This window comes from Rhipicephalus microplus, unplaced genomic scaffold, assembly GCF_043290135.1.
Source record: "Rhipicephalus microplus isolate Deutch F79 unplaced genomic scaffold, USDA_Rmic scaffold_16, whole genome shotgun sequence".
NCBI classification, from domain to species: domain Eukaryota; kingdom Metazoa; phylum Arthropoda; class Arachnida; order Ixodida; family Ixodidae; genus Rhipicephalus; species Rhipicephalus microplus.
In genome coordinates, this window is record NW_027464589.1 from 5,001,570 (window position 1) to 5,024,183 (window position 22,614).

Below are 22,614 nucleotides of genomic sequence, written 5' to 3' on the forward strand. Positions count from 1 at the left end.
GGCCCTGTATCTGCATGCTAACCTGCAAATTTCGTCGAAAAACGATAGTCTTGCGTGTGAAGAGAGAGAACAAAACATTCAATTGATGTCCTGCGCAAGAAAATTGGTGAATGATATTCTGAAGGGGCTGCGTTAGAGTGTCTCGAGCGTGCGGCGTAGGTGAACGAGCGCATCAAGTCACGTCACACGTGAGACATGAGTGCTTTCTGGCAGTTTTCTTGGAAAACGAAGCACGCGACTCTGAGACCTGAATGCGCTCCCGTCTCAAAGGCGTAGAACACAAGGCAACGGGTAGGTGCCACAAGTGTCGTCTTGGAAAAGCGTTGGAAACACTCACCTTTTTGTGCAAGCGTTGCATGGTCAGTGCAGCGTGATAAACGCTATGGTCCTTAGAATTACTTATGTATGCCTTTTCCAGTAAAAGGGGCACATTACAGAATATCTATGTGTTGTTATGATGTGTGAGATATGCGCAATAATTGCTTTTTAATTGGCAATCGCACAAGTATGAACGCTGAAGCTTAAGCAACATCAGTGGGTGCTGCGAATGGGGTCGACCGTCCGGGGTGCCAGCTGCTGCTGTTTAGAGTACCCAGTACCACTAAAGGTGAACAAACAGACAAATATACAGACAAACCAAAACTTTTTCGTCCAAGCTCCCCAAAAAAACTATTAAAATCGGCTCGTAAGCAAACGTCTATCGACGCGGACAAAGCAGAGAGCAACGGCGACACGAGCGCGCCGGACGTGCCATCGCCAGGAGGGACTGCCCCCACTTCCAGCGCAGCAGCAAAAGGTGGGCGCGCTTTTGCCCGCGAGATATAAATTAGCTGCTCTCGTCAATCAGCGCTCTGCATCGGATCTTGGGGAAATGCCAATAGCCTCTCAATCGCGCCGTTGATGCACTGAGCCATTTCCTCAACTGGGAGACAGAAATAAGTGCCTCATTCCTCATTCTTTCGCCAACAATAATTTTATATATATATATATATATATATATATATGTGACGCTATGATGACTCGGAGATGTGGCCTGGCTCATACGCCATGTTAATTCCATCTCTGACTTCTTCTTTCTCATCTACTTCTCCTAACCACCGCTTCATACGTCACACGATTCCCCCTCCCCCCGAAAGAATGCATGGATTACGAACAATAAAAAGTTAACAAGTAGAGGTTGAAAAGTTACAAATGCCAAAAATTCACAATTGGTTCTATGCTCCAGGGGAGTTCCGTAAACTTTCAAAGACTTCAGGGGAAAGTGCAGCAGTCCGGTTAACGCAGGAGTTCTGGTGGGCGAGGCTGGTGGTTGCGTCCTGGATAACACAAAAACGCTTTGGACATGGAAACAGATGGAAATACAGCCGGTATTCTTGCAAAGAACGAACGAGGTTGGAACGCTTTGCAGGATTGAATGTTTCGTAGGCGTCGCATTTTTTGTCGTGGGTTATACAAACGTAGTGCATGCAATTTGCACGCCTGTTGATCGTGGCTGATTAGGCGCTGCTTGTGTTCCTGCAGAGCACAAGCGGTTGTTTTGTGGCTTTTGGGGAGTTTTCTGTGGTGATGACGCAGATGTTCCGACCGAAGGCGCAATCTTGAACGCTGGTGCAGAAAAGTTCCTTGGCTTTTCTTTCTGCGGAGATAGCTCAGATGCGGAACCAGTCTTTTCTTCAGTGTATGTTGATCACGACACTCTTCAGGCGGCAAGTATCCTTGCGATGTAGTTTTAGTTGTTCGTTGCCGATGTTGGTGTGGGCGTTTTAGCTGTTGGGGTTCCTCTTGTTGCTTTTGTTGGCATTGCTGATGTTGCACTGTCTGACGAGGTGGACTTCCTTTGGAACCACGAGCCCGCTTTTCTTTGTAGGTTGACGTGACCAGCAAATAGTTTACTTGTTAGGGTGTCGCGATTTGTGTCAGGCAATGAAGATAGTGCGCCAGAATTGGCAGAAAAATCTGCTGAGGCTCTTGCAACGCCTTTTTTGATGGATGTTTCTGGCACAGGGCAGTGCTTGAGAGTTGATCCTTCCGAGCCTCCTGTGTGGGTTGGGCTCTCAGGTGGCTGGGAATTCGACGGCGACACTGCGGAAGGATCGGTTTGGTCATATTTTAATTGCGAATGACTGTCTTTCCGTGGAACGAACGATGCGAACTCTTTTGGCACATGAAACTGAACTGTAGGTGACGGGCTTGACTGAGTATGCTCGGACCTTCTCCGCTCTATTCCGACCATAGTGAACGCGTGAGACGCGAGGTGGGCGTTGTGAGCGACCGAATATCCACGCGACGGAAAAGCAGGAGGTTGGTCAATGCGTGAAGGCTGCTTTTGACTGTGACGACTGGGTGCGGTTGTCTGTGGATGGTTTGAAGTTTTCGTTCGTCGCCGTCTTTTCTTGGTGTGGTGATGGCGCTGAGAAAATTGCGGTTGGTCATCGTCGTTGAAGGAGGAGACACTTTCGGTAGTCCCAGCGTTATTTACGAGTGCATTGCAAGCATCATTTGTGTCAAGGAAAGCAGTAGATGCATTTTCATTTTTATCAACGAGACTTGCATTCAATGGTGACTCCATACTGTTTTGACTTTGGGTTGGTCTAGTTCCCGAGGATGACATCGCCGCAAACATGGTTTGACGTGGTTGCGATTTCGTATGTTTCTTTCTTTGCGCGAGAGTTGAGCTACGCGTTCCTGAAGTACAGTGGCTTTCGGAACGGCAGTGGCTTGACAAGGTATTTTCCCGATGCGCCAGGTCATCTACCATGAATACGGCGTCCTTATAAGGCAAGTGGTGAGTATTAGGAGTGCTGAAAGAACCGCGTGATGAAAACCCAGGTGGTGGACCACGCATGCGAGATGAACAATGAGGGACATCAGGTGGTTGAGAAACGTCCCGTGTCAAGTGCTGGAGCGATGACTTCGAAAATGCCGATTTTCGTGCAGAAGGGAGACGCGCTTGACGGTTAGGTTTTTCCCAATGTATGCATGGCCTTCTGTAAGTAAACGCATGTGCCACTTCGTCTTGAGGCACTTGTCGATTCGCGCTGGACTTTCGAATGCTTGAGGACTGCTTGGGAAATTGACGATAGTGTGCAGTAGTCTCTAGATGGTTGGCAATGAGTAAGTCTTGGTCATAGTCATTAAAACGGGTAATCATCTCCTCTTTGATTTTTTGCCATGACTCGTCGTTCCTGAATATGTGAATAAGGTAAAATTTAAATGCCTCACCGGTGACGTAGTCGCTGAAGTTCGTAACCATCTCCCGTTCCGACCAAGATGCAGCGGTAGCGTGGAGCTCGTACAAGTAGAACCAGTCCTGCACGGGTCCATCGTCCGCTGCTCCGGTGTACTTAGGAATGGGAAGGTCTTCTGATGCTGCTGTCATGATGCTTGGTGGTCTTGGTGGTCCGCGTTTGGTCACTGCGTCTCACTGAGGTCTTCGATGATGATGGCCGGGCGATGAAGTGGTTGCGAGGTCTTCATCCTGTCGACTTGTGTGACGCTATGATGACTCGGAGCTGTGGCCTGGCTCATACGCCATGTTAATTCCATCTCTGACTTCTTCTTTCTCATCTACTTCTCCTAACCACCGCTTCATACGTCACATATATATATATTGAAAGGCGGCAAACGAGAGAGAAAGAATTCACACCTTGCTCATTGGGCTCTGCGCCTCCAGGAATTCACGTACACAGTGGTTTACACCAAGACGCTGACTGCCCCTCTAGGTGCCCTACGGTAGCCACCTGCCCAGTATTGGACCGGCCAGGCTGGTTTTTTAGGCAAGGGACCGGCTGTCATTGGCTGGTTTTTCGCTCACTGTATCCCAAATATTTTTATTTTTACTCGTCTCCGTGTTCGCTGCACCTCTTGACTGAGAAATTTCACCTGCGTGGTCGGGGACTGACTGCACAGGTTGAAACAAAGGACGGGGGAAGAGAAAAGACAGGGGACCTGAGTCGCCGCAAATACTGAGAAACGCAGGGGTTGACATAGCCCACAAGCCACCCACCACCATCGACAGCTTAATTCCTCGGTCCAAAGATCGCGCACCTGAGGAAAAAGCTCAGGGCGTCGTGTACTGGATCGCGCCGACTGCCCCATTTCCTACATTGGGGAAACCAAGAACTTCCACAAAAGAATGCGGCAGCACAAAAAAAACCTCTGTCAGTTGAACCGACAATGAAGCGCAGTAGCAGAACACTGCGAGCGGTTTGACCACCATATTTGTATCGAGGACGCGATGATTCTGGCAAAAGAAAGGAAACCTTGCCAGCGGCTCCTCCTCGAATCCTGGCACATTCAGCGGTAACAGGAAACGCCAACCCCTCTACGGGGACATCGCCCTCTCTTTCCTGCCAGGGCTTGCGAAGAGTCACGGCAAGCTTTGCACGCATCCCCCTTCCCCTTCCCCAAGACCCTGTGCCGTGCTCCCAATAGGACTAAAGAAAACCACTTTCTACCATGTACCCATAAAAGCTCAAAGCAAGAACCCTTCAAGCCCACTGATCGTTGGAACGGAGCGGAAATCAGTATCAGTAGTTAGTTACGTGCTTCCTTTGCTTGCATCATGAGCACGAATTCTTTGCCTTTGAAAAAGCAAAAAATGCATCAGTGCACGTTCCGGAAAAAGTGGAGATCTCAACCCGAGTGTCTACGGTTAATCAAATCGACGCCATCAAATTTAACTCTAGGCAAGTGCGTCTACCGTTAAATTTGATGGCGTCAGCGCTGTGAAGCATCATGCATCAATGCAGAAACAAACAGAAGAGAAGAGAAACAAACAGAAGAGTCAAAAAGTTCTTTTTTCCAGCCATTTCTAGTGCAGAAGATAATGTGACTGCTATGGAGCTGGGCACCATATTCCATGGAATCAAGCACAACTACAGTTACTTGTCAATGAACTATGGCAGCAAGTTGGCACGAAAAGTCTTCTCGGATTCAGACATTGCTTCCAGAATGGGACTCGGAAGAACAAAGCTGGAACACCTCGAGAAACATGTACTGGCGCCTTACGCAGTGGAGTGCATAGTCCAAAAACTTCGCCCAGCAGGCCGCAACCTTCCGCTTGCTTTCTTTACTGACGCTTCCAACAAGGGAAACGGAAAACTTCTTCCCAATGCAGTGCGTTTCTACAATGTGAGTGGTGCCGAAATAACTGATGCTCTTATCGACTTTGTGAGCAGGTGGACGAGACTTCCGGCAGCATCTGCGAACTTTTGGCAGTAAGTTTGGAGAAGGTAGGCCTTTCTTTGGAGCGAGCTGCAGCAGACAGCGTGAATAATGCTTCTGTGAATTATGAGAAACATAACTCAGTTTTGCAGAAGATGCAGAAAGATTAGCCGACTTTGTTGAAGGCCAATTGCAATTGCCATGTTGTGCATAACTCTGCCAAGCACCCACTCAAGTCTTTAAAAATTGACATTGAAACTCTTGTACTAATGATATTCAAAGAATTTTCTTCTAGCTTGAAATGTGTAGAGGAATTGACAACATTCTTTGAATTTTGTGATCAGAAATATAGCAAAGCGTTGTGTCACATTTTGGTCCACTGGTTAACATCCTTAGACAGATTAACTAAGAACTGGACACCCATCAAGTCATAGTTTCTGTGTCGAGGAGAGGAGGAGTGCGAAAAAATAATCTGGAGATTTATAGGCAACCAAGTCGATGGACTTTCAGAGAGTGTCACGCTTCCAGAGTGATACATTCACTTCATGCACTCATTCCTTGCAATGTTCTATTTAGCAATTCTCACCCTTGAAAAGTCACTTTGAGACGACAGAAATTTAGGCTGTAATCACTAAGCTCAGGAAACAGATGATTAATTGAAGGGATGATATGTTCTTCGGTGTCAAGGCTAATCTGGGATTCGAAATCCTTTTATGTGGACAAGTTGCAAAACTGGACTTTGTGAATGTCTATGACAGGGCCCTTGCGTACCTCAAAAACCGGTTTGACTTCAAGAACTCCCCGTTTAAGATACTCGCTGAATCGGATCTGCGCGGATCTGGAGGTCCGCCTACTCTATTGATGGTAATAAATGCAACCAACCTTTTTGGCATTGACTTTAAAGAAAAAGGGGAGGAACTCTACTCAGAGCTTTGTCTTTTGAAGGATGCTCTGCGTGAACTTGTAAAATGTGAGGAGAAATCAAGCTCGATGTGGCTGAAATTCTTAAAAGATGTAAAGTGCCCCTTCCTGCAGAACCTAATGAAGCATGTCTACTCTATTCCCTGCAGCAATGCGTGTGTGGAACGCATCTTAAGCGTGACAGGAAAGTTGTAGACGGATGAAAGAAGCCAGCTAAGCTTCCTAATGGTTAAAGCGGAACATTGTGTGCGGTATAATTTGGTGTACAGCTGTGAAGAATTTATAATGATGGCGAGAGAAAACAAGAAGCTCATCCGAGAAGCTAAGTCCAATTCTAAGTACATATTCAAGTTCAGCGAATAGGAGAAGGTGAGCGCATAGGATTTCTCTATTTCTTTTTATGCGTTGTGAGTGTATTGCACATTATTTCACGTGTAGGTATACATGAATTGTGTACTTTTTAAAGGAGCACTGAACAGCTCAGAAAAAATGATGAAAACATCAAAATCCTATTAGAAAGACACGACTATGCCGATAAACAGACTTCATTACACATGTTTTTGAACAGTGGCCGTATTTTTGCTTGCGTGCGGCAGCTGTAAGCCAGCACGAGCATTGCGGCTGAAAGGTGCACATGTTAGTGTCTGTTACCTTTCTTTCTCTACCTCTACTCTATATCCCACTCTCCTTCTTCCACAAAAACTATGAGATGTTACGCCGTCTTTAGGGGCTTTATACCACCTGAGAACATTGTTTGCTGCAGGTGCCGCTCGTAGTGGATTTAGGAATCGTAGTGGGGGCTGAGTGGGTTGAGAGACACAGGCGGCGAAATGGCATTGTTGGCACGCCTGTTCTAGCCACGGCTGTTCGAGGAAGTTGTTCGAGGAAGTTCACAAACCGCCGCGCCTTCGAGGAAGGCGCGGCGGTTTGTGAAAAACGCATTAAATTAATCATTTTCTGTAAGTTTCTGTCTGAAATAAAGGTTCTGTTTATGGATTTCAGCCCCCACTTTTTTAGTTTGGCTGAAAACTTCGGCGGCAAATATTTTGTTCAGCATACATAATAAATTAACACTCATTTTGAGTGCAAACATTGTAAGACTCATGATAGTTATGCACTTGCCACCAGAGACTAATTGATTCGCTCAGTGCTGTGTTTGTATGTGTGCGGACATATTACGTTGATGTTGAAGGCGGGTACAATAAATGTCATCGCATGTCAAAGATTTAACATTGACTTTGTTTATTTTCCACACAACCTCAACTTCGTGACCCCCACTGGCGGGCCGGCTTTTCTTTTTTTTTTTTCTGGGAAGGGTGGCAACTCTAAGGTACCCCGTGACGCTCCAAATCAGGTAACATACTATGCGTCCATCTGTACATCTTCGCTCTCCGCTTGCAGCAACATGGGCAGTGAGCAACATCGTGACACTTCCCTACGAGATCTATTCAGCCCCCTGAATACTGGCTCAACGGACAGTTCTCTTCGAATGTTCGTCGTCATACACAGCGTTTTATACCGCCAATTTTCTTCTTTAAAGTTGTGCCAATGCCGCAAAAGGCCAACTGTACACCCCGTCGAGCTCCTATAACGAATTGACATACCTACCGAGCCTTTCTTTCATGCCGGCCTCGACCTGCTGGGCCCTTTCCCTTTATCTGACAACGATACTAGGTGGGTCGTCATCGCTACTATATATTGGACCCATTTTGCCATAACGAGACCTCTACCAAGCAGCTGTGCTAAAGACGTCGCGGACTCTATGATTCAAGACGTCATCTTACATCACGGTGCTTCTCGTCAACTGGTCACCGACCGCAGTCCCTACTTTTTATCTAAGATAATCGACAACCTACTTCGTTCTTGTGCAACCAAGCACAAGCCTATGATGCCTATCATCCCCAAAAGAATGACCTCACAGAACGTTTGAATCATACGCTCACTGATATGCTCACCATGTCCTTCCCAACAAATCATCATGACTGGGACATTGCTCTACCATTTGTCACTTTCGCTTACAATAGCTCGTGCCAGGACACTTCTGGATATTCTCCCTTTTGCCTTCTGTTCAGAAGAGAACCAACATCGCTGTGGTGCGTCGATCGACACGCTTGTAACCAACCCTGGCCACCTGTCCACAGCATATGCTCGCCACACTGTTAGCACAGCTGAGAAGGCCCATAAGATTGTCAATCGATGCCTTTCAGACATAGCTCTGTGTCTATGTTTCTGACACGCTCTGTCAGAAACATAGTTATGACAGCCACCACCGGAACGTCTGCTTTAATCTGGGTGACCTCTTTCTTCTATGAATGCCTCGCGGCATGTTTGCTTAGCCAAAAAGCTTTTACCCAAGTACTTCAGGCCTTACCATGTGCTACGGCAGGTAACTGATGTTACCTATAATGTAGCCCCTCTAAACCCTTCGGTGCCCTCAATATCTGATCTGGTGTGGCGACTGTACCAGCATGAGGACCGTCCGTAATCCATTCGTGTTTCTTCTCCAAATCATCAACCTTCTGCCGCCAGTTCGTGCCGGGTGCTCAGGGAGCTGCGAAACGACATCTGCGCATGCCTGCAATGCTCCTATCTGGCGCGTGCCTGATCTGCGAGTATCAACGCCCTGGGACAGCCTGCGTCGTGGCCAAGCAACTGCCTGTGCCGTGGAGCTACAAGTGGTGGTGGAATAGCCGTCCTTGTGAAAGACACAATACAGGCTACAATTATCGCGAGTGTCGATGAACTAGAGTGTGTATGCATCAGAATGTCTTGTTGGAGCCATAGTTTTATTTTATATGCCGCATACAGACCCCCTGAGACTACGTTTGAATGTATGGCAAAATTACATGAACATATGTCCCAGTTTAGCAACCAGAAAATTTTATTAGCTGGTGATTTTAACCTACCTTCTGTTGACTGGGAACGCTTTACGACGGGGCCCTTGTACAAAAAAAAGATGGAGGCTTTGTTTGACGTCATGCTTACTCATAACCTGATGCAAGTTGTGAAAGAGCCAACCCGTGTGCATGGGTCCAGTAGTTCCATTCTTGATTTGGTATTTATAAGCCGTGAACTAGAGCAGCACACTGTTTCCGTGGAACAGGGCCTGTCTGATCACAATTTGGTTAGTATATCCGTTCCCTTTACCAGATGCACGAGCGATAAAAAATCATTGGTTCATTGTTTCAAAGATTACTCACGAGCAGATGACGTATCTGTGATAGACTACATGGAATCGTGTTTTGCCGTATTTGATGCTGAAGATGTCGGAACAATGTGGAACCGATTTAAAGCAATGTGTCACCATTGCATAGACAACTTTATTCCGAATAAACGTAAGAAGGTTCACAAACAAACTCCTTGGATTACGCACAATATTATTCAACTAAAGCGAAAAATAAAGCGATTATGGAAAAAGCAAGAGCAGACTAGTGCTCTTTCAACCCTCAAGGTCAGCCTTGCACGGGCCGTACGCTCCTCTAAAGATCGCTACTTTATGACATTGCTGCCAAATTTCATAAAAAATGACCCAAGTAAATTCTGGAATTATATTGCCGACAAAAAGAAACCCATGACAGAAATAGAAATTGAGGGCGTGATTGTTAATGACCAGAAAGCGGTGGCTGAGCATTTTAATACATATTTTCAAAGTGAGTTTTCTGGTTCTAGTACATAGGTACCAAGCGGTAAAGTTTTCTATCCATCTGAAGCATCTTTTGTGTCTTACTCTGGCATATTCGCGATGCTTTTAAACCTTAAGTCCGAAACATCGTGTGGACCGGATGATCTGCCAAATATGTTTCTAAATAGATATGCTGAACATTTCGTAAAATTCCTGTATAAAATTTTTTGTGTTTCATTGTTGTCATCAAAGCTACCAGGTGACTGGAAGGCCGCTCGCATTAATCCCGTATTTAAAAAAGGGAACCGTCTTTCTCCTCAAAATTATCGTCCTATATCTCTAACGTCATCCTGCTGTAAATTAATTGAACGTATTATTGCCATGCTAAGCATATCATCCCTTAAACGTGAAACTGGTCTTTCGAATCTTTCAGTGCGCCGTCGCATTACCAGCCTTTGTTTGCTACACAAGTTCTTTCACAGCCCTCTTAATCAAGCACCCTACATCGTCCCACCGACGCGCATATCTCACCGCACTGCCCACGCGTTTCAAATTGCCCGTCCACATGCTCGCACTACTACTTTTTCTGCCTTTTTTTTCCCCCGTGTAGCAGTGGACTGGAATGGCCTTCCCTGTGACGTTCCAGCCATCACGTGTCCATCAACATTTAAAGAGATGGTCACCACGCAAATTTCCATTTGAAAACCTGTGTACATTTACCTGTAACCCACCCCTTATGTAATACCCCCTTGGGGGTCTTTAAGGTATTAAAGTGATGTGATGTGATGTGATGCCCCCCAAATAGTAAATTTTTTGGACCAACATTCTATTTTGACACAATTTCAACACGGGTTTAGAAAGGTATATTCAACAGTAACGCAATCAGTTACAGTAATCCACTCATTTGCACTAAATCTTGATAACAATAGGCAAACTGACATAATTTTCTTAGATTTCAGTAAAGCGCTTGACAGACTACCTCACGATAAACTGATTCAAAAACTTAAGCGGATTGGCCTTCCAGACATTCCCGTAAACTGGATTGCCGAATATCTTACTAACCGGTCACAGTTTGTTGCCATTAATGACCACCATTTACCATCTCTTCATGTCTCATCAGGTGTGCCTCAGGGAAGTATATGGGGCCATTGCTTTTTCTCATTTATATCAATGATATTGTCAATGTCATAACACCTACAGTACAAACTAGATTATTTGCTGATGATTGTGTTTTGTTTCGTGATATTTACTCTGTTCATGATCAAAACGAACTTAACACAAATCTTTCCAATATAGATCGGTGGTGCAATGAACGGGGAATGACCCTCAACGTAGACAAAAGTGTGTGTATGCGTCTGACACGTCAAAAAAATCCGTTATACTATATCTACAAACTAGGGCCGTCATCCCTGAGAGAGGTCACTAGCTATAAATATTTGGGCTTGACCATAACTAACAATTTATCCTGGAACGACCACATAGACAACGTATGTTCAGCTGCCCTCCGAAAACTCGGCTATTTAAGACATAAACTGCGTAACTGCCCTCCAAATGTAAAGCTTCTTAGTCATTTTTATTTTGTAAGACCTAAATTAGAATATGCCAGCACAGTATGGGATCCTTACACTAAGTTTAATATTGATAAAATTGAGCGGGTTCAAAGGAAAGCAGTTCGTTTTATATACAACAAATACTTACCATCTGATTCACCCTCTGCACTAATGACTGCAAATGACATTCAGCCACTTGCTTCGCGCAGACTCAAACAACGGCTTGATTTCCTTTTCTTGTTACTTAACAATAAACTCGCCATTGATCCATCACCATATCTATCTTTCCTATCAACTAAGCAAACCCGACATCACCATCCCAATTTGCTTACCCAATATTTCGCGAGAACTGATGTCTTTATGTATTCTTTCTTTCCACGGACAGTGTCTGATTGGAACAAATTATGTGATCCCCATTCATTGTGAATTAAGTAGAATGAATTGCATTATGTATGGTGCATGTTATTTCTGTTTTTTTTTGTATGTAATGTGCCCTTCCTGCTTGGACCATTTATAGTTCGCAGTATGTACTAAATAAAATAAAATAAAATAAGCATCTTCAGACATTGTCCTCGTCACTCGCCTAAAGCCGTACTTTTCGTTCAAAACCTGCTAACAAGCGCTGGATCGGCGCTTTTTGTAGCCAGAGGTCGATATGGCAGGGTCGCGGCTATCTTTATGAGGGGTTGTCCGAAGAAGAGGATGACGATGTGTTGGTGTTTGAAACATACAACAGCCACCATCTTCAATTCTGAACTATTTTTCTACTGTAAAGTAATAAATACATTTGCAACAATATGTTGTGACCACTGGTGCATTGGACACCTCTGTAGACCATGTCATTCTCCCAACTGCCTAGTAAAGGGCTCACTCGCCTCATCAAGCTGTCCAGAAACAGCCTTTAGCTGGCGAACCTCTCCAGTACCTTCTGGGAAAATAAAAATTATTTGATTTGATTTGATAAGCAACAATTTGTTCAAATTCACTCAAGTGTGATCTGAAGAGTCAAGATGAATGGGCTATATTGGCAAAAGTGGTAGCTCGCTCGTACATGACGGCTCTCACCTTCCAGGCTTCAAAACGTGTGGCGTCCTGTGCCTCGTTCTGGCTGACGTCACCTCTATTCAGGTAGCGCAGGTTCTGCACAGAGTACCCGTCAAGGTGCAGCTTTCCTGCATATTGCAAAAAATGCATTCAAGAAAGAAACCTGCATAGTTTCAAGCAAGGCAAGTTTACTTCTAAGAACACGATTGGCAGGAGACAGAGCGAATTACTTTAACAAAAAGCAGAACAAGCGCATCATAATAATCCTTGGAGTGTAATGCCCCAAAATCACCATATGATTATGAGAGATGCTGTAATAGAGAGCTCCAAAAACTTATACCACCGGGGGTTCTTGAACATGCATCTAAATCTAGGCACACTGACCTCAAGCATTTTCGCCTCTATCAAAAACATGGCCACCGTGGCAAGGATTCAATCCCGCGACCTGCAGGTCAGCACTGCTGAGTGCCTTAGCCACTAGGCCACCATGACGGGTTGAACAATTACGTCACTGACGAAAGGTACTCTACATAATTGAGTCCACAATCCGCAGAAGTGGGGGCAGTGGGTTGGAAGCTTTAAACTTGTTCAGAAAATTTTCAACCCATGCATGTATACACACACACACACACAAAGTCACTGCTCTACCCTCCGAATTTTTCTGATGGCACTCGTAAATCGCTATATGCCGAAATCCCTAAACTTTTTAACGAGACTATATTTGTACAAACAGCATTCAAGAACAGCTAGTTGTGTCAAGCTCCCACGTTTTCTGGGGCCATGCGATTGTTTAGTTGAGGCTTGATTCTATTAGTGACACATGCAGTCCAGTGCAAGACCATACGTTGCATATAGCCCGCACTGCACGGTTGGCTTTTTCACGAGAGGAGCTGACATTGTTTATAGAAACAGGTAGCCCCTCTAAACAATAGACCTATCTTACCACACGATCTACGCATACATGAGTTCCCGAATAAAAACATTGTCATCATATTAGCTGAAATGATATTGTTGCGGCTGCTTGCCAGAGGCTCTGGCATAAGGCATTTCGTGCAAATTCTCTAGTACGATGAGTGAACACAGTATAAACTCTAGATTCAAGCAACGCATTTCAGTTTACTGCCTGCACTAACACTTTAAAAAAAGTGCATTCGACACATGAGCAGGTCGTTTCGCTGTCTGGTAACATTGCCCAACATAATTCAGTTCATGCTTCTGGAGAAGTCAGACAATATGGTGAGAAATGACCTTAGCAGCTATGCACAGCAGACTGAGCCTGTACAAAGACCCATTTGCCATAGCTGTGGTTGTAATTTCTAGTTCTCATCAGCAATGGATTCTATGAAACAGCTTACCCAATACAACACCAATTTCCTGAAGCTCTTGCATTACCCGAAAGTTTAAACTATCAGAGTTTGAATTATAGCCAGTCTACTGCAGTGTTTTTTTTTTCATCCTTGTGTAACTGGAGTGAAACACGGAACTTCAAAAAGACTGTAATTAGAAACTAAAGGAATAAGAGACAGCCTCTTCATTTTACATACACTAATGACAGTCTAAACCTGCTATAGGTTACAAGTTTAAATGGATTGGTGAAAGCCTTGTAACAAACTTAAAATGGCACACGCGCGTCTAAACAATATGGAACAAGCTCTTCAAAAACATTGGTATCTGCGACGCATGTTAAGTGACTCGACAAAAGAATGCGGACTGACAGCACATAAGACTGTCCAGGCTCAAATGTGTGTTGGTTGTTTGGTCACCTCACCACAGACACGACATAGCTATGTGAAAATCTATTTAAAAAAAGCAATCAGGTTTTTATTTTGCCGCTATGACCAGTGTTTCTCGCCTACTTAGCATGTGCATGTACAAACATCGGTGCACTTGCCATTGTGCCATTATCCTGCCTAGGATAGTTCACACCGCTTCGAGTGTTCTAGCAACCATATGCTTCCTTCCATCTTCTGCACACCGCATCCAGTAATCCGATCCTCTAAATATTGTGCACCTTAGATATAATGTGAATTGTTTTCGTCCCCTTCCCCCTGCAGAATGTGGATTTATGAAATGAGCTTGATGAGTCTCTGTGCAGACTCAGTGCTGAGCAGTTTAAAAAAAATTGCGCAAACACATATTTTTTTTAAAAGAATCTTTTTCAGGGTGCTGAGCATTTGTATTTAAATGTACTGTCTCAAGAAGTGGCACAGCAGTATTTATAAATAAATAACATTAAAAAATGTTGCTATCACGTTAGCTGTTTCACACTTTTGGGGAAACAGATTTTTTTTCTAATTCTAAGGACAAACTTTTATCTTGAACAACTCTTCAATCTACAGCCCACCCTCACTTCAAGTCGCGCCAATCCGATGAGCTCCCCGCTGTCGACGCGCCACCGCCGAACAGGCAAGCACTGACACGCCGCCACTGGCGATATTGATACCGCCCGAAACGTCTACCACCACAGCATATAATCACTTTTTTTTTTGTTTTTGGGCTTGCACTTCTAATTTCACAGTCAGTTTTTGCACAGTGAAGCTGATATTGTTGTTGACCATGTTTCAAGACATCAACACCAAACGCACAAGATGCACTTAGCACTGATCACCTTCTCGTATTTGAAACTTTCATTGCAAATCTATCTCGCAATAACATGTTTAATTTTATTTCACTCTTCAGTCTAGATAAGTTTATCAACACAATTCATGGCACTGGCTGTACTGCAATTTGCATAATCCTGAAGTAGTACAAAATTCATATTCCTTATTTCTTAAAGCAAAGCATGCAAGCACTGAAACTGTTAAAAGACATACAATATTTGATATTCTACCTAACCACTGATTAAATTAAGGTTTTCATACTAGTATGCACAAGATGAACGATCTCTACAGGAAAACAAAAATAAAAAAGAAAACAGCCATTTAATGTAAGTCGGAGACTAAGGTATGAAAAAACTGTAGCAACATGTTGAAAAACCTACTTAAAGTGACAAAACAATCTTATTGTAAAAAATAACCCATACAAAAACAGAACTTTGCAATCACTTTCTAAAAAGACTTTAGGATGATAATATAATTGATGGCATAAAGTGCACATAAAAAATTTCTACTCAGCATTGATAGTACCATAGATGCATTGATAGTACCATAGATAAGCATTGATAGTACCATAGCTGCATTGTTTTGACGTGTATTCGTTAATTTTTTCTCGTTATTTTCCACCATAATAAAGTCTGTTCTACAATCCTAAATACCGGACACTGTAGCACTGCTATATACAATATATGAGTGTTTCATTTCAAAGCGCAGATATTTTGGCGAGTTTGTTCTGATGTGTTAGTACAAGAGCTCTCGGTTGGAAAATCTGTCTCTTACATGTTCTCTGTTTTATGCCCTTAAATACCAATATGTTTCATTTAAAGCTCACTAGGGAAGCTTTAAGTAATAAAACTGATGCAACATCGAAATTTACCTTTCAGAGCTGAATGAAGAAGGCTGAGTGTACAAAGAGGTAATAGGACAGATGTGGTTTTCAAGGCAAACTGCTACGAAATTTTGCACACCTCAAGAACAATTTATAGGCAGTCCAGCTCAAGATAACGCTATTAGCCAAATTTCAAGTTTGAAATGCAAGTTGGTCTTTGAGAAACAAGCTCACTAGCAATGCACTTTTTGAAACTTCTGATGTCGTTCGTGCTGAACAAAAGTAGTGTAGTCAGTCAGCCAGACAGATGCAGGCAAATAGTCCCTCTCAAGTATGCACCCTAGAGTGTTCTTTTTAGATGATGACAAAAAAAAGCACTATGTAAGCATGCATCATGAGAGACACATGGCTAACAAACCTTCATTAGAATGTCCCTCTGAGCAACAGCTGTCCACTTCCCACCTACTGTCTCATTTTGCTTTCTTGGAAAACATGCTGGTTCACAGTAAATGATGCTGTTGGCTGACACTTCGGGTATATTTGCTTCAATGATAGACTATTTGCGAATGGTAAGGCAGAATTTTGCGATATTTATGCTGGTTTTGCTGACCACCATGTCTGCGCAAAGCGTCCCTGCATCTTTATAATTTGTCTATCTGCGCCCAAAACTTTTGCATTACACATAGTGAGCAACACTTATTTTGTGAAAATACATTTACGCTCTTTATTACTTTGGACCAAGCTGAACTACATTTTTGTCGAACATTGCCCGATTCACAGCTAGAAGCAAGCCGACCAGTTTTCGGAGCTTTGATTACTCATGCGTAGATAATTTAGTGCTTTGCGGGGCATCGTTTTACCGGTTTTACGCTATTTACACTACCCACGAACTACAGGTGACGCACTCTGTGATTCAATATGATGCCCAGAGCATGCTTCCAACATGCCTAAGAACACTAGCAATATATGGCCAAGTTTCTACACTTCACGACGTGAAGGGCTCCGAAAATTTTGGCCATCTGGTGGTTCTTCATCTGCACTGCTATTGCACAGTAGACGCTCCACTCACAAATAAATGTCTGCTGTTACGATCACTACGTGAGACCAGCCAGCGGAGCACTGATAGCTATCGACGACGTCAGTTTTACTCCCTCAAGCCTTTCGTGGAGGCTTTTCTGAGCCTCTTGTAGCGATGACAATGTTCGCAATGACGAATGATATAGTACACTTCATTTGGGACCTACAGGAGGCGCTTTGAAAGTCGCGAACAGCGCCAATTGTAGTGCGGCGGGCACGCAACGTTGAGAATTGTATAACTGACAGCAGCACCTCATTGCTTTGACAGCTATGGTAGCAAAAGTGCCCATAGCAGGCATGTTGGTTCTTCGAGCAGGATTTGAAGATATCTAAAGGAAACATTTTGCTGCAATGCCACTATAAATAAATGGGAAAACCTGCATGAAAGCCCACGTTTTGCATGTTAGTGAGTGCCAGCGCTACCCATTGTCAGTGTACTGAAAGCAAATGCGTGCATCAGGTGTGCGTAATGCAAGATGCTTGCTTCATAAGTGTCACGGTAAGCTCTCATTTTTTCACACTTAGAATATTATTGATGCATGCCCACTACCCGCGTACTAGCAAAGTACTCCAACTATTTAGAAATATCGATGGTTCCAGTGCGATTCCCCATAGAGATCATGGTGAGTGGCCGGCGGCATCCTCCTTTGTTGCGGCTTTGTGTCACGGCGATTTTCAGCTACCGAGTCTCGTGAATTGTTTTGCTTGAAATTGTTGCGGCATCATTCTCGCTCATCATGATCATAGTCTGTACCTCACCGCTCACGCAGCTATGCTAAGAGCTCGAGGCACGAGCGAAAAAGAAAATGCGCTGCGATTTCGGCCATAAAGGACACCCCAGCCCCGTTTCATCTTTTACTTCACCTTGTAAAGTGACAACAACGAAGGCACGGTCACTTCAGCCATCATCACGTCTCTCTCATTCACTACAATCTCTTGCGTTGTTAATGTTACTTTCTGGAAGAAACACTGGTATGCACATTCGTCGCAACAGTGTGTAAAAGTCTCCGTTTCTCACTCGGTAGTTCTGCTTCTCTACGCCCTGCATCATTTTTTTCTAGCTTGCAGATTGTTTACCAATGAAAGAAAAAGACTACTGGATGAACCACTCAGAAAGATGGGATTAAATTTATAATTTCTGGGGACTCTTTTTTGTGGGGCTACAGCACTAGGTTTTAAAGCTGTTTTGATCCTTTTTAGATTGAAAATATTGCTGCACCTGCTGTGTCACTGAATTGAGAGTTCCATTGCTTACAGCTTGTAAAGCATACTGACAAAAGGTGCTCTTTTTTTTTTTTTTCACCTATTTAGTTCCTTTCAGCATAGGTCAAAATGTTTACACTGCTGCTAAAAAAAAGTAGTAAACAGTTTCACGTATGTTTTGCTTGGTTGGATTGTCTGTTGGTTTAATTGGTTTCAGAAAAAAATTAGCCTCTCAATATACTATTAACCTCCTGTCGTACTTATAGCTTGGAAGCATGTTAGCTTCTTTTCTAAGAAATCTTACAGTGGTGCTTCAAAGCCTTGTTTGCTAATCATTGGGACTTTTCTTGTATTTGCAGGCTGTCTCATTGTAAATCATGTTGGCGTATCTATACAGCACGTCTGCAATGTCATCGAAAAATGGTTGGTTAAAACCAAAAGAAAGTGGCCGATCAAAAAAGGCATCACAAAGAGAGCATCCAGAATTTGCCATAAGTGTTTTCGCAACGAATTTGTGTAAATAAAAAATTTTTAGGTTCATGTAACTGTGAGGTGAGCTTCATTGATGCTCCTATAGCTCATAGTGTGAACTACACTGGCTGATGCTACTGCCATGGCCTAAAATTTTATTTGTGTGTGGGGGGGGGGGGGGGGGGGCAGTAGAGTTCAATCATACTTTATGTATGTTCATGCACCGGTTTGTAGGTGTGCATGCATATGTATACAATACAGTACACATGCAAATTAAAGAAAATCAAGAGGAAGTTAAAAGCCCCCCGAGCTGCATCTTAGTGGCCGCCAGCTGGCCACGTGCTAATTTTCACCGGGAAAATTGTGGCCCTACAGAGGCTGGCACTCAGTCAGGTCGGCCAATCAGGTCTGCCCTACGTTGGTGGTTATAACATCGGCCAATCAGGTCGGCCCTACATCGGTGGTCATAACATCGGCCAAAGTGAGGCCAGTGTCAATCCCCTTATGTGGGCAGACCCAGGCAGCCATCCTATGCACAACGTCGGTCAGTTTGGCCAGCGACCTTGGGTCAGCGTTGCGCCGAGCATTTTTGTACCATTGGGAAGGCACCGCAAATTTCATAGCTGTTCTTCCATTGTGGGTTGTGCCAGTTTATTAAGAGTGAACTAATCAGAAGCAAAACTGCGATTCGGCCTAGTTGGAATCTATCCATCCTGAAAATGTATGCGCAGGCGAACAAGGACAAAGAAAGGAATACAAACTGGCGCAATCTAACAACTGATTTATTAATCGAAAAACATTGACTCTTTTTAACCCTCGGAACAGCGCTCCCTGGTGACCTAAAAAAACACACAATGCACTGCGCACTTACGACAACGATAACAAAAACATAAAAACGATAACAGTTTCATTGATTGACAGACAGGAGCGCGATTTCTTTTGTTAGTAAAGCTACTGAAGGGTGGCTAACACAGTTGTCTTTCTGCTTGTCTATATGATATGCCTCCATTATCTCCCTTGACGTCTTGTTTCTACTCCTATACAGCAAGGTAGTGTCGCTAAAGCAAGGAGAGCATGCGCACTCATTGCAATGCATTGCCAAATGGGTTACAGGCCGACCTTTCAGGCTTGACATATGCTCTCTTAGCCTCGTGTTAATGCACCTGCCAGTCTGCCCTATATATACACAACCGCATGATAAAGGTATGCAATACACCACACTGTGTGCACATTCAACAAACCTGAGCTTATGTCTTATGCTACATCTCTTATGTGCGTTGGTCCCTCTGTCGCATTTCTGGTTGACCAACGCGCACACTCCTCCTATTTTGTTTTTGGCCGAAAACACTACTTTCACATCATACTTTCCAGCCACCTTTTTTAATCTATGTGAAAGCCTATGTACATAAGGGACCGCTACTACCTTAGAGCTAGAACCAGTCATCCCACCTGTTTCCAAACATGGCGCCGTTTCCCGTCTGAGCTTCTTTAATAACCTAGTGCCTACGGCCAACATCACAGAGAATGGGTACCCCTCGTCCTGGAGCCTAGAGACCTGTTCATGAAACGACGCATGAACAGTATGGAAACAGGATTTAACCAATGCAGACCGAAAACAATTTGTTATAATTCCATTCTTGACCAGCTTAGAATGACATGAAGCGAAACTCATAAGCGGCTTTCCTGCCCTAGGCGAAAAGGTCCAACACACATGATCTGACAAAAAGTCCAGCTTCAAATCCAAAAACTGTAGCTTATTTTCAACCGGTACTTCTGAAGTAAATGTCAACCCCTTTCCTAGAGAATTAAAAGCATTCAATACCGAAACCCTGAAGTCCTCTTTGTGCACATCGCACCCCAACACCAAGTAGTCATCGACATACCTGAAGACCTTGTAGACTACACCTTGTAGGCAAAACGACAAATCTCTATCTATGCTGCCCATGAAAATGTCACTAAGGACCGGCGCTACCTTTGACCCAATGCATACCCCCTTCGCCTGGATGAACGTTTTATCCCCGAACCCCACGTGAGTGTTCTCTAAATAAAAGCTCAGAAGCTCAAGAAAAGACTCGACGGGCATACCACAGGTGTTGCGAAACGTCACTTCATTATTTTCTGTTATGCACTCTAGGACACAATGCATTAAAGGCACATGCGGCAACGAGTAATACAAGTCCTGAGCGTCAATGCTGATACCCCAACTGTTTTTTCTGTTATCTGATGCAAAAAACCCCGTGAGACCCTCAGAATTAGCCAGCAGAAAAGGGTCATTTACTTTCAACGACTTCAACATCTTTTGCAGATACCCCGCAACTAGCTTCTGCCACGCCCCTTTTTCTGAAACAATAGGCCTAAAAGGAACCTCCTGCTTATGGGTTTTTGCTGTGAAAAACACCTTCAATTCCAATCCCTTTGAATTCCCAACATCCGACGCAAGTTTTTCTAAGTTGCATTTCCTTAATAACTCGACAGCCTTCCTCTTCACGCTTTCTACATTCACATGACATTCTTTAAAGCACTTTTGAATTGCCGCAGAGGCTTTATCTACATACATAGTCTCCGGTAGAACAACCAAAAAACCTTCTTTGTCCGCTTGAACAACTCTTAAGTTGTTCTCAACCAAATAACTAGCAACCCGAGCGACATTACGGCAAGGCGTGGTGCTTACCGAAGCTTTGGCGACAACGTCCACACATTCCACTACACATCTGTCTTTTTCCTTTTCGGGTACTTGCCGGGCAATGTCTCTTGTGAGGGATAGCTTGTCCACAAGGTCAAGTCTAGGCTCCACACAGAACTTCGGTCCCAACCTCAGGACCTTTTGTTGGCGCTCTTCCACCACCGCATCACCCAGGAGTAGAAGGCCTCCCTTCGGCGGATCTCTCTTTTTCCTGGGCAAGCCCCGACGCACGTCATTCCACATGGCCTCAGTTAAAATGTTCGCTTGTCTACACCACTCGCGGAAGACCTTGACGTTTAGACGCCCATCAGAAACAGACGAACACACCACTCTTAGGCAATCCTTGAAGTGCCTAACCTGTCTTCGGCTCTCTGATCGCAGAATCTTGCTGAATTCTTCTCGCATGTCCTTCCGAAGGAGGCAACCACCCGCACACAAGCAGAACTTCCATAGGGCACTGTGCATTCTTTAGGAACCAGCTCAGCTTGCGGGCTCTGCATTCGCAGACCGCGATAAACGGCACCAGAACCGCCGGGTTAGATAAGTCAAAGTTAGGACATGAAGAAAGAAGGCCGGATGAACTAGAAATAAACTGAAGCAAAACTGCGATTCGGCCTAGTTGGAATCTATCCATCCTGAAAATGTATGCGCAGGCGAACAAGGACAAAGAAAGGAATACAAACTGGCGCAATCTAACAACTGATTTATTAATCGAAAAACATTGACTCTTTTTAACCCTCGGAACAGCGCTCCCTGGTGACCTAAAAAAACACACAATGCACTGCGCACTTACGACAACGATAACAAAAACATAAAAACGATAACAGTTTCATTGATTGACAGACAGGAGCGCGATTTCTTTTGTTAGTAAAGCTACTGAAGGGTGGCTAACACAGTTGTCTTTCTGCTTGTCTATATGATATGCCTCCATTATCTCCCTTGACGTCTTGTTTCTACTCCTATACAGCAAGGTAGTGTCGCTAAAGCAAGGAGAGCATGCGCACTCATTGCAATGCATTGCCAAATGGGTTACAGGCCGACCTTTCAGGCTTGACATATGCTCTCTTAGCCTCGTGTTAATGCACCTGCCAGTCTGCCCTATATATACACAACCGCATGATAAAGGTATGCAATACACCACACTGTGTGCACATTCAACAAACCTGAGCATTGGTTAAATCCTGCATTGGTTAAATCCTGCATTGGTTAAATCCTGTTTCCATACTGTTCATGCGTCGTTTCATGAACAGGTCTCTAGGCTCCAGGACGAGGGGTACCCATTCTCTGTGATGTTGGCCGTAGGCACTAGGTTATTAAAGAAGCTCAGAAGGGAAACGGCGCCATGTTTGGAAACAGGTGGGATGACTGGTTCTAGCTCTAAGGTAGTAGCGGTCCCTTATGTACATAGGCTTTCACATAGATTAAAAAAGGTGGCTGGAAAGTATGATGTGAAA

General features: G+C 44.1%; 2 protein-coding genes across 8 annotated transcripts in view; both read right to left on the bottom strand.

Annotated features, from left to right (window-relative positions):
• Positions 1-22,614, bottom strand: part of dachs (unconventional myosin-IXb-like dachs) — a 512,416-nt gene that overhangs the window by 286,918 nt on the left and 202,884 nt on the right. For all 7 annotated transcript variants that reach the window (XM_075883315.1, XM_075883314.1, XM_075883320.1 and 4 more), the window contains one exon: positions 12,325-12,431. In XM_075883315.1, coding sequence (XP_075739430.1) covers positions 12,325-12,431 — 107 coding nt within the window. The remainder of the gene's footprint in view (positions 1-12,324; positions 12,432-22,614) is intronic.
• On the bottom strand, positions 19,239-22,305 carry LOC142784942 (uncharacterized). Its single transcript, XM_075883321.1, has 2 exons — positions 21,149-22,305; positions 19,239-19,316 (listed from the first exon to the last, which is right to left on the bottom strand). The coding sequence occupies exons 1-2, from the start codon at positions 21,623-21,625 to the stop codon at positions 19,287-19,289; spliced, it is 507 nt and encodes a 168-aa protein (XP_075739436.1). The 5' UTR covers positions 21,626-22,305; the 3' UTR covers positions 19,239-19,286.

Coding starts and splice junctions, on each gene's coding strand:
- LOC142784942 (XM_075883321.1), bottom strand. CDS start 21,625: ATGCACAGTGCCCTATGGAAGTTCTGCTTGTGTGCGGGTGGTTGCCTC. Junction 19,317..21,148: donor ACGTTGTCGCCAAAGCTTCG/GTAAGCACCACG, acceptor GTGTTTTTTTAG/GTCACCAGGGAGCGCTGTTC.